Source organism: Salvia splendens, chromosome 1 (genome assembly GCF_004379255.2).
Source record: "Salvia splendens isolate huo1 chromosome 1, SspV2, whole genome shotgun sequence".
Lineage (NCBI taxonomy): Eukaryota > Viridiplantae > Streptophyta > Magnoliopsida > Lamiales > Lamiaceae > Salvia > Salvia splendens.
The window spans coordinates 19,141,616-19,157,284 of NC_056032.1; the positions used below are offsets into that span (position 1 = coordinate 19,141,616).

Here is a 15,669-nt window from a genome sequence, read left to right on the forward strand (position 1 = left end):
TGTGTTCGATATCTCGGTACTAACCTTTAGCTATACTATTTCTGCCTTGTATACTTGCAAGTAGTTATAGTGCTAAAAAATAGTGCACTAGTGTCCTCAATTTAGTCATGTAGAAACATTTCCTTCGCCGACAAAGATTATATACTTATAAATTTATTGTTCAAAACTTCAAGCCTTTTTTGTAGGTTTCGTTGAAATTTACAAGTATATTTAAATTTATTGTTTAATACTTCAAGACTTCAAGTCTTTTGTAAATTGTTATCGTTATAACTTATAATTGTAACTTGTAGTCTCGTTGAAATTTATATCAATAAAATTGCAACTTTCATTTGTTTGAATTTTAATTATACGCCGCTTGTAAATAAATAAAAACTAAAAAGACAAAAAAAATAAAATTTAACCACCGAATCGAACCGGAACCCTCGTTTCGGCTCAAAATCGGCAGTTTTGAACCGCCGCCTGAATCGGCGGTTTTTTGAACCTGAAACCGGAACTACCGAACACCTTGCTGAGCCGGTTCAGGTTCAAGGATTTTTTGAACCGTGAACTGCCGGTTCCGGTTCGAAACCGACTGCTTTTTAACCCTGTGCAGGTCTAGATAGCATTACTTATGTATGCGAGTTAGTAGTTACCAACTGTCAATGAAAGGTACTATCTCCTTTTGAAAATTTGTCACTTATTTTTAATTTTGTCCTACCCCAAAAATTTACAACCTTTCACGTTTACATGCTATTTTTAGGAGTGGATCCTGCATAACCCTCACTTGGAAAAAAGGAATTTGACATTTTAATCCTCATATATATCCTTTTTTCCGTGGTTTAACCTCTATCTAATTTCACTGCCGGCTTCCTCTATATTTCACTCCTGCGTCCCTCTATTCTCTTCCATTGATTCCCTCCTCTTCGATGTGACAACCGCAAAGAACTTGTGGAGTTTGGACTCGTGAGTTCTTTTCAAGCAAACCACTTTGATCCCACAAGTAGGTAAACGGAAGCATCAGTCGACTATTGGATATGTCGAGTGTGAAAGAGGATAGACCGCAGACTTACCTTCAATACCTCACCATCAACAATCAGTTTAAGAGGAATTTTTTGTGTACATAAAAAACATAGGCCCAAGAAATTTGGTCTAGTGAGGTGGAAATGGAGATGGGACAAAGATACAAATTTTTGCCTCTTCTTTTCTTGATACAGTTAAAGAAGAGGCGTGAATATAATCGAAGGGGATGGAGGCCGAAAACAAAACCTCCAAAATAGAACCTTGGGCTGTGTTGGGTCCCACACAGTTTCCCAGGCCAAACAGAAATTATTCTCATGTATCAAACTTGAGAATTTGACCAAAAAATTTTGCTTTTATTAGGGACGGAGGGAGGGTTGTCTTGGACATAATACAGTCTATACTAATTAAGATCTTAAAGTTCAATTCACATCCATGTGTGAGTTGAATATAATGCAATCTAGTATATGATCATTGTATACAGATTTCTTTATAAACCTAGAGAAATAAAGGATGCAAGAGCGAAGCATGAGGAATTATTCCTCGCACAAAACTAACCCTATAATTCAACCGTTTTGGTTGGAAGCCACGAAATTGCGGATAATCTCCATTGCCAATTGATGAGCACTCTTACCCTGAAGTTTCGCTAGAGCATCCACTTTTTCGTACGTCTCCTTGTCAGCAAAAAGCTTCAAATTATACCGCAATGGCCCTTGTGGCATTCCTTCCCATTTATCCACCAACTCCAACATCTTCTCTTTGCCCTGTCCAAATCAATGCCTTTTAGTTCTGTGATTAATGAATAAGTCATATACCATACACCTCTATCCAAATCAACTACCTACCATGCGGTTTGTAAATTCCCCAAATGATTCCTTGGAGAGCCGCTTGCGTTTCCAGTGATAAAACAATGGTTCTACCACTTTCTCCAGATCATGAATCTTAACCTTCTCTTTGAACACTGTTGCAAGTGTAGTTTGGTTGGGCGTCCCTCCTAGCCAAAACTGTGCCGTTGTATACAAGCATTAAATTGCCAATAAAGATGATGAATGTCAAAGCAGACATCCTCCCTCACCTGATAACTATTTGGACCATCACCAACCAAGCCGAGTTCAGCCATGTAAGGTCTTGCACAACCATTGGGGCAGCCAGTTACCCTTATAACCACAGTTTCACTATACTTCAAGCCGACCTTAAATAATATGAAATGAGTTTCCATCAGCAAGACTGAATGAAATCTTCCAGTTTCCACTCAGATTAATATCAGTATATGACTATATTTCCAGAAATAAAAGAACTACACCTTCTCAAATACAGTTCGGACTCGCTTAAGGAGATCAGGTATTCCACGCTCAGCTTCTGTAATTGCCAAAGGACAAAGTGGCATAGCTGGGCATGCTATTGCTGTCACATTCAGAGGATCAACATACCTTGGTTGCTATCAAAAGAAATGGTTCATATTAGCCTCTTGAAATATCAAAAAGCAGATTCATCCCAAAAGGACTATAATATACTCCCTCCATCCCACGTTAGCAGTCCCATCGACTTTTCTGCCCTTGTTTTATAAAATTGATAATAGATAGCTAAAGTGGAGAAATGTTAAAGTAAGAGAGAGAATAATGTAGTGAAGAGTATTCGGGTCTGCTAAAGTGGGACAGAGGGAGTATATAAATAAAATATGATAATGTTAATTTACATATATTTTTGCCCTTTTCTTTCACAAAGTAAATGACAATAGTAGTAAACAGTTAAGTGATTTGGAATAAAATAACCAAGATGGATTTCTTGGATGCAATGCAATCAATTCCAGCTATATTCAGAAGCAGCATTCTTAATCTCTTCCTACCTGGATATATTTATTGCATTGTGTAAGAGATTATGATAACACAATTATCTCAATATTCTCAGCCAACATCTCACCAATAAACCGCCCTGAGCGAGAACAGTAGTGATTGGGTGCTTCCATGCCTGACGAATGTCGCACAAAATGATATTCTGATTTGGGGTAATGCGGACATTCAAATTATACTTCTCAATTACTTCTCGTAATGTCTTCTTCATTATCCCTTTGATTCGACCACTATCTACATGGAGGCCACAAAATAGTCGACCATCTCCCTGTAAAAACAAGTATTTGTACAATAAACTAAAAAAGACAAGAATAAACATACGGAAAAGGTCAATGAAATACTTAGGAAGTAAAAGGAAAAATATTCCTTATGTACTGAGAAAGTTCAAAAAATATAAAGCATACTTTTAACAATAAAACTAACCTGCTCATGCCAACCCAAGTAGCTTTCAAATTCCCATTCAGGCAACTCGTGGCAAGGTTTGAATTTCTTTCCATAATACCCCTCAACAACAGCTCTGAATTTCTCAATTCCCCATGAGCTAATTAGATATTTCATCCTGCTATATTTGCGATCATCTCTTCTTCCATTTTCTCTTTGGGTGACGACAATAGCCTTTACAGCATACAATATATCCTCCTTTGGAACATAACCCAATGGCTCTGCCAGCCTAGGGAAGGTGTTCTCCATTCTATGAGTTCTCCCCATCCCACCACCAACCTTCAATGATCATTGTATCAGAATTAGAACTGTGGAGTTTCAAGGATAGCATGCAATTTACCAACTGAAGTAAATTCACTTACATATATGTTAAAGCCATGGGGCTCTCCATCAGCATCAGACACAACTACCACGCCAATATCATTTGTAAATAGATCGACAGAATTGTCTCCTGGTATAGTTACCGCAATTTTGAACTTCCTTGGTAGGAATTGAGTTCCATAGATTGGCTCGGGTGAATCAGTAAAATTTGTACCATGGGAGTTATCATTTCGAGCCTTCACTACTTCAGGAGGTTCTGCAGACATAACTTTTTCCCCATCCACCCACATATCATAGTAAAAACCTGATTGTGGGGTTAAGAGTGCAGCAATATCTTCTGCAGTTTTCTGGGCAAACAAATAATCTTTTTTGTAGATGGGTGCTGCAGGAGCAAGAACGTTTCTGTTCAGATCACCACATGCACCGAGTGTAGAACCCATGCTTTTAATGATTGTACTCATTACTGTCTTAAGGTCTTTCTTTAAAACACCATGAAGTTGAAAGGTTTGCCTTGTAGTCAAACGAAGTGTTCCGATCCCAAACTGATCGGCTAGATCATCCATGGCCAGGTAGAGTTGGTTTGAAACCTTTCCACAAGGATTCTTAGTACGGAGCATAAAGGAGTAAGACCTTGCCCCACGTTCATCTCTATTGTACTGTTGATAGCTACCATGGAACTTGATCAATTGAATGGCAGACTCATTGATGTTAGGGGCATCAGTTAACAACTCCTCATTGAGAGGATATCTTATGAAGTCACTATGCTCTTTGATTATTTCGACCTTACTGCGTTTCTGCTCAACAGGAGCATCTGGCTTTACAGGCTGTGAAGAAATGCAATGTCAGTAAAATAATGAATTAGCTGAAGAAGAACCATATTAAAGCACTTTCTGTTCAACCACAAATTTTCCACAAAAGGAAAGGTGAACACTCACTGTTTAACACCAGTAAGGAGGTTAAGATCATCAACATAATGTGAACTATCTTGAGCTACAATTTTTAAGGAAAGGTTATGGTAGTAGCATACAATTAGGTATATATGCAGCATCACGTGTGATAATAAGAGAACATGAGTGCAGCCAACACATGGATTATGCTAGTTTGACGGATTGTGCCAGTTTGGCGAGAGGCACGCGACAAATAAATTAAGCCTTCCTTCTAATCCAACCCAAAGAAAGAAGAATTATGATGGCATGATAGGGTTCTTGAGTCCTTGACTTGTCGCCAATCAACACGGATTCATCTTTTTTCTTTTATTTACATGCAACTATTGTTAATTGGTCTCTTAATTATAGTTTAGGTATTAATATAATCTTAGTCATAGAAGGAAGATAGGCAAACGGTTCTAGATACTTTGGGTCTGATGGGGGGAAACACAGGTCATGGGATGGCTCCCAAGGTCAGTTTTTGTTCTGTTCAATTAATTAATTAATTCCAGACTATTCACATAAGAAGCCACTCCATTGATATTTATTCTATCACATTGACATAATATTTTAAATTGAATCATGTCGAATCAGCTGAAAACATTCTTGAAGTTCAAACTGCATCCCATGTTTAATAAAACTGGTCATTTGATAAAGCATTTCCAATTCAAAATGTACGATTGGAGCTCAAAAGCAGAATAAGTAGCAACATTCCTTGAAATTCTTACTCTAAATGGGAAAAAGAGAGAGTCATTTGTTCAGTACAAGGGCAGGTTCTCTACTCACGTGAACATTTGCCAACAAAAATGTTCAGAATCTCTAGTCATTTTTCTGGTGACTACTGCAGCAGAGAGAAAATCTAACCAGAGAAGAACTCTTGTCTCAAGGAATCATATGAACCATTTAAATATAATGACACTTTTTCTCATTCCAATATTAAATTAACCAAATGGTGTTGGTTGATGGTTAGGTCGGCGATACTCTGTGATCAGGTGTTTTGGTCAAACAAAATATACATCCACTCAACTTGTAATATATACTTGAAGATTATATCAGCAACTAGTACAACAAAAATAAACAATACTACTAGTTTTGAAATGAAACAAGGAAAAGCTGAATCCATTAATCCTGCCTACCATTAATTAATTTTCTATTCATATAGATTTCCTATAGCTCGAAATTGAGCAGTAAGGAATAAAAAATTGACGATCCGTGCACATTGTCATAGTAATAATTTTTTAAAAAGGAATACCGTGGAGACGGCTCTGATGAAGGAGTGATGTGAAGCGGCGGCGGAGGAAAGGAAACGGTGGGGGCGTTTGGAGAGGAGAAGATAGGTGGAAGCGGAGTTCAAGCCGGTGAAGGTGGACGGAAAAATCGGGATGGCAGGGTCCTTGGCTACGGCAGCGGCCGCAAACGACGTCGTCATCTAGTGGCTAAAAACACACTGCGAAAGAGAAGATAGATAATCAAAAGTGGAGGAGGATGCTGAATGAAAATGAAATGTGTGATATTTTTTTTATGGGGGCAATTAAGAAAAAATGTGAAGCAGAAATAGAACGGAATTTAGAGTATCCACAATGGCAGCAAGCGGACCGGCCAGCGCCGGGAAGAATTTAGAGTATCCATAATGGCGGCGAACGGACCGCCTAGCAGATTCCCGGCGCTGGCCGGTCCGCTCGCCGAACCATTGCAGTCGGCGAGCACCAAATCGGCGAGAAAAACTGCGAGCGCAAGCCGATTCCTGGGCGCTGACCGATGCGCTCGCCGATCGGCGAGCGATCGGTCAGCCAATTTTTTATTTTTTTTATTTAATTTTCGAAACACTATATATACGCGATTTGCACGGCATTTTCATTTGCACAACTTGTTTTAACGAGTTTTCTCTCTATCTTAATTTATGTACAAGAGCAACAACGCGAAATGGAGCACAACAACGAGTCTACTCCAGTGACGAGCGGGTCTCAAACTCCCACGGTACCCGTGGGAAGTGGATGGGGTCCGATGGCCGGGTACTACAACATGTACCATTGGCAGCAGATGATGTCTGGGATGGCATCCGGGGGTAGTATGCCGGGATGGCAGGGGATGCAGGGCGGACCGGCGATGCCGGGCGGGCAGGGGGTACCCGGGATGCAACCTGGGATGCAGATGATGCCGGGGTGGGCACCCGGGATGGGGTGGCAGTCGGGGATGCAGTCGGGGATACAGGGGACGCTGGGGGGACAACGTCTATCGCCCCAGTTTTGATTTTTTGACTGCTTCTTCGCACACATCGACCCTATCGGAGACGCAGTTCACTGGGTGTGATACTTTCTCCTTAGAGGAGTTGGGGATAGATCTCAGGGATGCGGACACTCCCATTCAAACAGGGGGAGTAGGGCAGGATCGGGGCGCGCCAAAGAAGAAGAAGGGCAAGGGCAAGAGGGTGGTCGGCGAGTCGTCGCAGCCGGCTGATGACGAGATCCCGACACGGAGGAAGTGGACGGATGCGAAGAACGTCGCGCTGTCCAAGGCGTGGGTGGGTGTTTGCGATGATCCCCTCGCCTCGAACAATCAGAGGATCGTCAACTTGTGGGCTAAAATAACAGCAGCCTATAAGGCATTTTGCCCGGAGGGGAGGCCACGCAGCGGGGAGGAGTGTCGGAAGGGGTGGGACCGAATCAGGGCTGCGGTCTCCCGATTTTCGGGCTTGTACACCAACGCCCTCCGCATGCAGACCAGTGGTCAAACTGACGAGGACTGCAGGAGGATAGCGGAGAAAGCCTTCCCCGTGCCCGGGCTTTATAAGGAGTTCACCTACTGGAACTGCTATGAGGAGCTGATGGACTCCGAGAAGTTTCGGGCAGGTGTCGATGCTGGCTGGCCGAAAAAGCAGCGACTGAACTATACCGGTGATTACAGCGGTGGCAGCAGCGGCGGTTCCCACGACCTCCCCGAGGATGTTCAGGAGTTCCCGTCCCCTTCCGCGTTTACTCGCCGCACTCGCCCGGTTGGTCAAAGGCGGGCGCAACGAGCTCGCCAGGGGTCCCAGGAGGTCCAGTCAGTATCCCCACCTATTGGCAGGTCGACAGCCGAGCTCGCCTTCTTCGCGCGTCAACAAACGCGGGCTCAGATGTACAAGATCTTAGCTGACTGGAAGACGGCAACTAACCCCGAGGAAAAGAGTTTTCTTCACTCAATGCTCGTGAGTATGCGGGCCGATTTGAATGCTGCCGCGGCACAGTTGGGGGGCTCAGACGCGGGCTCAGATGTCGCAGATTTGGGGGTCCCGGATAGCGGCGACGACGGCGATGAGTGAGGTGGAAGCGGGGGGCTCGTGTGTGGAGGAGGAGTTTTTTTTTAAAATTAATGTAATTTTTTTTAATTAATGTACTATTTAATTTTTAATATTATTATTGAATTTTCCCCGTATCTGTGTCGTAAATTTAATTTCGTATTTTGTGTGATTGTTAATTATTTATTTTTTATAATTTTGTTTATTGTGGCTAAACTATGGTTGACCTATTGCTTGTCCAGTTGCTTATCCTGATGATGTGGCAGATGGAGTTTGTGGCTAGGCTATGACTGGGCTATGGCTGAGCTATCTCTATTGGAGATGCTCTTAGGGGTTGATTGTGGTGGTAGTTGTCGTATTTTGACATCCTTCTCCTCATCTTCACCATTTTGCACGTAGACAAATATATACGGCCTCCGTCTCACTCAAGATGTCCACCTTCTTGAGTGACATGGATTTTAGGAAGAGTTCTTAGGTGGAGTAAGCATGAAAAAAAAGTAATTGAATATTTTAATGAGAAGAGATGAGAGATGGATTTATTGTGAAATATAGAAAGTTGACATCTTGAGTAACACAAATTGAAAGGAAAAGTGGACATCTTGAATGGGACGGAGATAATTGTTTATAAATAATGAGTGGTAGACGTCACCACAGTTCGGGAATCGGCGGTTCACGATTCGGAACCGCCGGTTTCGGTTCAAGAAAAGCTTGAACCGGAACCGGCCCGTCCAAGGTTTGGCGGTTCCGGTTTTTGTACCGTGAACCGGTGGTTCATCGCAACCCCCGGAACCGCCGGTTCCTATCCGATTCCAGGCCAGTTCCGCCGGTTCGGCCTGTTCATGGAAAAAAATTTTATTAACATTTTAATTCAAGTAAAAAATGTAAATATACTTGCATAAATAAAATTAGAATAATGCGATGTACAAATGCAATTTTATTGATACAAATTACAACTTTAAAATTACAAATTACAACTTAAAATTGACAAATTACAACTTAAAAATTATAAATTACAAAAGACTTAAAGTCTTGATTACAATTTACAAATTACATTTTCAGAACAAATGGGAGAAAAAAAATAAAGGAAAATGATTTGAGCTCAACTTAAATCTAAAATTTAAGTTGAGATGCCTACGTATCATCAATGCTCAATTGCATTTTGGAATCAAAGTCCACGTAGTTCTCTTACCTTGCTTACCTATTTGGCTTGATCAGAGGAATTGGCGGCCTACTCTTCTTCGTCGGGGAAGTAGTCTTGGTCGGGTTGTACTACTTGATTGTCCAAATCCGGTTCTTGGTCTCTAATTTCGGGTTGTACTACATGATATTTATGAAAATTGAAAGTGGAGAATAGAGAGTAGTGTGATTGTGTGAATATGATAACGTGAACAACGTGAGTAAATTATGAGCGCAAATAACGTAAACAACTTGAGAGAATGAGGATGGAGAATAGAGAAATTGAGATTGAGAAGAGTAATTCTTATTAACACAAGAATGGGGTAAGTAGAAATGAAGAGGAGGGGAGTATTTATAGGGGAAAATTGTGATTAAATAGAAAACAAAAAAAATTCAAATTTCAAATTTTTGAAAATCCGGCGGAACCGCCGGTTTTCTGTGTAAACCGCTGGTTTCGTCAACGGTTTTCTAACGAAAACCGGTGGTTTTTGACCGGTTTCTAAAAAGGCTAGGGGTGGGTCGGTTTTAGGCCTGAAAAGTTGTCGGGAACCGTCGAACCGCCGGTTCCGAACCGTCGGTTACGGTTCGTTCAAAAATGGAACCTGAACCGGCCCGGTGGAACCGGTGGTTCCGGCCACGGTTCGAACTGCCGCCGACGGTTCCGGTTCCGAATCGCCGGTGACAGTTCCGGGCCGGTTCGGTTCGGTTTGGGGACCTCTAATGAGTGGGTTTCAACATGATTTAGACATTTGTAAATAAACCCTAATAAATGATGAATTTTACCATTATAGTATTTGGACGGTGATTAATTGATATGTGATTTCTTTTAAGTATTTGTTTATTATAAGTATATAGATTGAGGTGTGACAAACCACGCCTATATATCCCTTCTATCACGTTCTGTTTCTTCCATGACTTTTAGGTCCGGGGCGACACCCCACATCCACGTCATAGACCGGCCGAGCAACATCTCTGGTGAAGGCGGCGCACAGCTGAGCATACAGAGCGGCGATGACGACTAGTGTTGTAGGAGTAGGTGGAACGAATGTTTGCATAAGGTTCACTCACATTATTCATTTTCTTTGGAATCGAAGTAACAAAATGTTGGAATTGAAATATAAAAGTATATGTTAGAAGAGCGATTTTTTTTGGAGGAACTATTTGAAAGGGCAAATGGTGGAATGTTTATGAGAAATAATTTAGGAGATGTTGGTGATACGGGAAACTAAGTAAACACTCTACTCCCTCCTTTCCATAGTAGTGGATGCATTTCTTTTTGACACCAAGATTAAGAAAAATTGGGTTAAGTGAATTAAGTAAAGTAAGAAATAAAAAAAATTTAGAGAGAATTAAGTAAGCCAAAGTAAAGTAAGTGAATATTTTCCAAACTTCTCAACTTGTTCAAGTGATACTAACTCACCTCTTTTTATAGGCATTCATTTCCTATTATGTTATTCTATACTTTATTCTTTAATAATCTATATATCTAGATTTTTTTGTATAAAAATATGGATATTTAGATAATATCTATATTCCAGAGAATTCTATAAACTATATACATATTCTACTACTTAATTTAAAAAAAATTAGAATATAATATCTATATATTCATATCATATCTAAAAAATTCTACAATAAAAATCAAGTTTATTTATTCTATTTGGATAAATTGCCTGTAAAGTAATGAACTTTTATAAAAGTTTAGTGTTTCCCGTGAACTTTAATTGTTACGTTAAAAGTCATGAACTTTACCCCCGTGTCAGGTATTCTGGCTAAGCAGTGTGATGATGTATATATTTATGCTGGCGTGGAAGATGATTTGGTTAATAAGTGTGTGGTGAGATGTCAAATTTTAATTTTTGTTTTTAATAAACAAAAACACTTTTTCCCTGATCCAAGTTCACAAGCTTTCATCAATTTGATTAGCAAGTTAAAATGTCTATGATTCCGAGCTTCTTCGGCAGCCGCCGCAACAACGTCTTCGACCCATTCTCCCTAGACATATGGGACCCCTTCGAGGACTTCCCTCTCTCCACCAACTTCCCTCCTCCGCCCGCGAAACCACCGCGGAGGCCAACGCCCGTGTCGACTGGAAGGAGACGCCGGAGGCCCATCTCTTCAAAGTCGATGTCCCCAAACTGAAGAAGAAGGAAGTTAAGGTTGAGGTGGAGGATGGCGGCATTCTGCAGATCAGTGGCAAGTTCGTGCGCCGGTTTAGGCTGCCGGAGAATGCGACGGGAGGAATTGCAGATGGAGGAGGAGGAATCTCGACGGGAGGGAGGAATGTAAAAACGACGTTGGCGGCTGTCCGAACAATAGCCCGCAACTCCGTTGTATCGGTGACTCCACCGAGGAGGCAGAACGGCGGTGGTGGAGTGAATCGGGGTGTTGACGGGATTTTGGGGATTTCTCTGTTGGGGATCTCCGTCGGGCAAGGGAGATAGCGGAGAGGGAGACTCTCCGGCACTTCTCCGACGGCGAATCGCCGAGGTGACGGCCGGCAGTGGATGATGTGGAGGTGGAAGGCGACGGGATTTGGGTGAGGTGAAGTGAGGAGAGTGGAGAAGGGAGTTGATCGATTATTTTAAATTTTTAATTTTTTTTAACAAACACAAACCGATGTCGTTTTGTGTTCCGACTGCTAAGTCAGGCTTCCGGCTGCCATGTAGGATAAGTTTATGCCGGAAAATTATCGGGTCGGATGGGAAATTTGCAGAACCAGGTAAAGTTCACGACTTTTAACACAACATTTAAAGTTCAACGGAAAAACCAAACTTTTGTGAAAGTTCATGACTTAGAGCATCTCCAATGGCGGCGAGCGGGCCGGCTAGCCGATTTCCGGCGCTCGCCGGTCCGCTCACCGAACCATTGGAACCGGCGAGCGCCAAATCGGCGTACCCACGCCGATTCTCGGGCGCTGTTCGATGCGCTCGCCGATCGGCTGGCCGCCATTGTAGGCTCCCAATCGCCGAGCAATCGGCCAGCCGATTTTTAATTTTTTTTATTTAATGTTTTTTTGTGGGACAAACTCATTCTTGGTTGTTTCTCTTTTATAGAGACATCCTTAAATGTTTTATGTTCCACTTTCGATGTGTGACAAACTCATTCTTGGTTGTTTCTCTTTTATAGAGACATCCTTGAATGTTTTATATTCCACTTTTGATGTGGGACAAACTCATTCTTAGTTGTGTTTTTTTAATTAATGTACTTTTTAAAATTTTAATATTATTATTGAGTTTTCCCGTATCTGTGTCGTAAATTTAATTCCGTATTTTGTGTGATTGTCAATTATTATTTATTTTATATAATTAGGAGTGATGTGGCTAGGCTATTGCTGGGCTATTTGCTTATCCTGATGATGTGACAGAAGGATTTTTAGTGCTGATGATGTGGCAGGAGGAGTTTGTGGCTAGACTATGACTGGGCGAAAGCCATTGTGGATGCCCTTATAGGCAATTTGCCCATTCTATTTCAACATAAAACAATAACAAATACAAAAGGTGAATTGTGAAGTGGGCTATGATAATTAAACAAGTATTAACACCCGAGCTATGCACGGCACATAAGAGTTTCAAATAATGAATATAAAATATAATAAATATATAGAAAATAAGAATTGAAAGCAATATGGAGATTTTAAAAAACAGAAATGTTTGTCTCACTAAAAATGAAGAATTTACTACTCCCCAGTGAATGAAACATTTATGCAATTTTAATTTATAATCTAAGTGAAGTAAAAACAATAAAATTAATGACAAAAATAAGATGTGTGACTAATGATCAAAGAGATTAATTAGAATAAGATATACAAATAAAGAAAATATGTGTGAGTAAAGATGTTTATTGACAGTGTTATGCAAGTCATTAATCCAAATAAAAGGTAAATTAATATATAAATTTAATAGCTTAATTTATAAAAAATTAATATGAAAAAAATATATGGAATATTAAGCATATCCACATTAAATATATGAATAATTTAAATCATATAAATTTAAAACTTCTTTGAGAAGTCAAGTTAGAAAATTTGTATTATCCAATAATCACATTTTAGTTTATTGTTTATTTCTTTCTTTTAATTTCAGACCATAGCATAACTTGATATACATTTCCAAAGACTAAATGAATTTTTTATATTGGAAAGAATAAATTTCTTACTTCCCGCCACATATACGTATAAAAAGTAAATTACTACTATCACTTAAAATAACGATAATATTTTATGCATCTTGTTTGTTTTGAATAATGTGAGAATTTACACTACTCTTTATATTAAGAAGTTATACTAAGTTAGATTTAATTTTAAATATATATAATGTCATCTTATTCCTTAGTTTAATCTATAAACTTAGTAGTATTGTTTAATTAGAGGCGAATTAAAATATAAGAACTAAAAACTTTAATTGAGTAAATATAAGATGTAAATTGTAAGCATTACATATATGTGTTGTCGTTTAGCTTGTGAATTAATTAGGAGAAAAAGTATTGCAATAAATGATTAAATCTCAATTTTAACCTAAATCAATGGAATGCAAACTAAACTCTCTAGCACAATTCCAATTTAACTAAAATATAAGGCTAATTAATATATAAATTTAATAACTTAATTATAAATTTTTTTTAATGGTAATGCACTATTTAAATGTGTTTTAACACTTCTTCAAGAAGTTGGCATTTTATTCGGCTATTATTTGTCCAATTGTTTTTGCCTTAAAAAATTATTTTTGAGTAGAAGACACCTCATCTTTCCATTTTCCCTCCAAAAAGGGCATTAAGGACTTTTCATCAAACTTGCACTTTAGATTAGTATAGATTATATTCCATCCGTAAAAAAATAGACAAAGTTATAAGTGCCACAATTTTAATGCATAATTGGTAAAGCAAGAGAGGGTGAAAATGTGATGAAAATAGTGTTAGTGGATTGTGAGATCCACATTTAGAATGCAGTGTTTGGTTAGTATTGGCTTAAAACTTTCTACTTTTAGAGTTAGTCTAATTTTGATGTACGACAAAAAACGATATAAAACTTATCTATTTTTTTAGATGAATAGAATATTTTTTAAATAAAATTTTTATTGTCTCTTCTACTTTGTTTTTTTATATTTTACTATTTGTAAATGCTCATGAATACATACTCTAAGGTAGGTAGGAGGGGTAGTAAATTTAATTTCAAATTAAAAATTAAGTAGCCAATAAAAGTGTTCATAAAAGATTTAAATGAGATAGCCAATGTTATACACCCTCCTTCTCATGAACATTTATATTTTTCATTTACGTCCGTCACATAAAAATTTGGACATTTTCTTTCATAACAAGTTATCCAACCCTTCTTTCATAACAAGTTATCCACAACTCATAAAAAAAAAGTTATCCACAACTCATTCCTCGTATACATCAGTTTATTTACAACTATATCACTTTGACATGCTATTACAATTCATTAACCTGGGTTCCACTATCCGCTAAAGAGCATCCACAATAGCGGACTTCCCGGCAGACGTCCGACCGGCTAGCGGGTCGTCCGTCCGGGACGTCCGACATCAGCTCGACCGACATCCGGGACGGATGAGAGGTCATCTGCGGCCATGTGCGGATGTCCATCGGGATGTCCGTCATCTCGTCCGCTATTGTGGTGACTCGACGGACGTCCCGACGAATATCTCAATTTTTTATTTTTTTTTCAAAACTCAATATATACACCTAGTTGCACTTTGTTTCATTTGCACCACGGATGAGCGACCGGCTAACGCATGTATTATCATGCACCACATGATCGTTAAAAATGAAAGCCTAAAACTAGTGGCGGACGCAAGAAATTTTATTGGCAGGGGCTCTACTATATTACCAGTGTGGCCTTTGTCCTCATAAAATAGTCTCTATTTTTTTTCTGATTCGTCCATAAAATGCAGTTCAATTCTATTTTTAGAGATTTTTTTACCACAAATTATACTGTTAATAATGTGGGTCTCATTATCTACTAATGTTAATTTATTTTTTTCTTCCTTTTTCTTAAAAACTGATATTTCTAAAATCTCTTTTTTTATGAGACAAGAAAGTGTATATATATAATTGTGATCAATTGATAACTAAACTAAAAAGGAATTTAAGAACTTATCACTCGCTGATTATAGTATATATTAATTGTTATTTTTCAATATTATAAAATTCAACTGATATTCATGAATCAACGAATTATTATCGAGAAACTGATAAGTTATCAAGTTCTAATTTTAATTTAGTTCTCAATTAATCACTCTCCCCATATATATAATAATACTACTCCCTCCGTCCCTCTAGAGTAGAGACGTTTCATTTTGAGCACTCGTTTTGAAAAAATTATAATAAATAGCTAAAGTGTAAAAAAAATAAAGTAAAAAAGAGAATAATATAGTTAAGAGTCTTCTCAATATTATTTTTTCTCTTATTTTACATTTTTTCTATTTTAATTATTTATTATTATTTTTTTCAAAACGAGTGCTCAAAATGAAACGTCTCTACTACGGAGGGACGGAGGGAGTATATCATATTATGATAAATTACAAACACAACACTTATACACATAACACATACATAAACATTTAATATAAAACTAGTCCAATACTTTTAAATTATTTAATTTACATAGATTACATGGAAAGGATATTAAAATTAAATTTTGTAAATGATGATTTTTGCCGTGACT

At 38.7% G+C, this 15,669-nt stretch overlaps 2 protein-coding genes across 2 annotated transcripts; one reads left to right on the forward strand and one right to left on the reverse strand.

Annotated features, from left to right (window-relative positions):
- Nucleotides 1-1,331: 1,331 nt before the first annotated feature.
- On the reverse strand, nucleotides 1,332-6,045 carry LOC121744906 (sulfite reductase 1 [ferredoxin], chloroplastic-like). Its single transcript, XM_042138611.1, has 8 exons — nucleotides 5,787-6,045; nucleotides 3,650-4,432; nucleotides 3,270-3,566; nucleotides 2,917-3,114; nucleotides 2,300-2,434; nucleotides 2,072-2,188; nucleotides 1,842-2,000; nucleotides 1,332-1,760 (listed from the first exon to the last, which is right to left on the reverse strand). Exons 1-8 carry the CDS (start codon nucleotides 5,961-5,963, stop codon nucleotides 1,563-1,565), a joined length of 2,064 nt encoding a protein of 687 aa, XP_041994545.1. The 5' UTR covers nucleotides 5,964-6,045; the 3' UTR covers nucleotides 1,332-1,562.
- Nucleotides 6,046-10,990: 4,945 nt separating this feature from the next.
- On the forward strand, nucleotides 10,991-11,431 carry LOC121743501 (18.3 kDa class I heat shock protein-like). The gene has a single exon (XM_042136849.1). The coding sequence runs from the start codon at nucleotides 10,991-10,993 to the stop codon at nucleotides 11,429-11,431; it is 441 nt and encodes a 146-aa protein (XP_041992783.1).
- The last annotated feature ends 4,238 nt before the right edge of the window (nucleotides 11,432-15,669 follow it).

Excerpts from the sequence above, each read along its gene's own strand:
- LOC121744906 (XM_042138611.1), bottom strand. The coding sequence starts at position 5,963 with ATGACGACGTCGTTTGCGGCCGCTGCCGTAGCCAAGGACCCTGCCATC. Across the intron at positions 4,433-5,786 it reads TCATCAGAGCCGTCTCCACG|CCTGTAAAGCCAGATGCTCC; the intron begins GTATTCCTTTTT and ends ATTTCTTCACAG. Across the intron at positions 1,761-1,841 it reads GGGAATTTACAAACCGCATG|GGCAAAGAGAAGATGTTGGA; the intron begins GTAGGTAGTTGA and ends TGATTTGGACAG.
- LOC121743501 (XM_042136849.1), top strand. The coding sequence starts at position 10,991 with ATGGGACCCCTTCGAGGACTTCCCTCTCTCCACCAACTTCCCTCCTCC.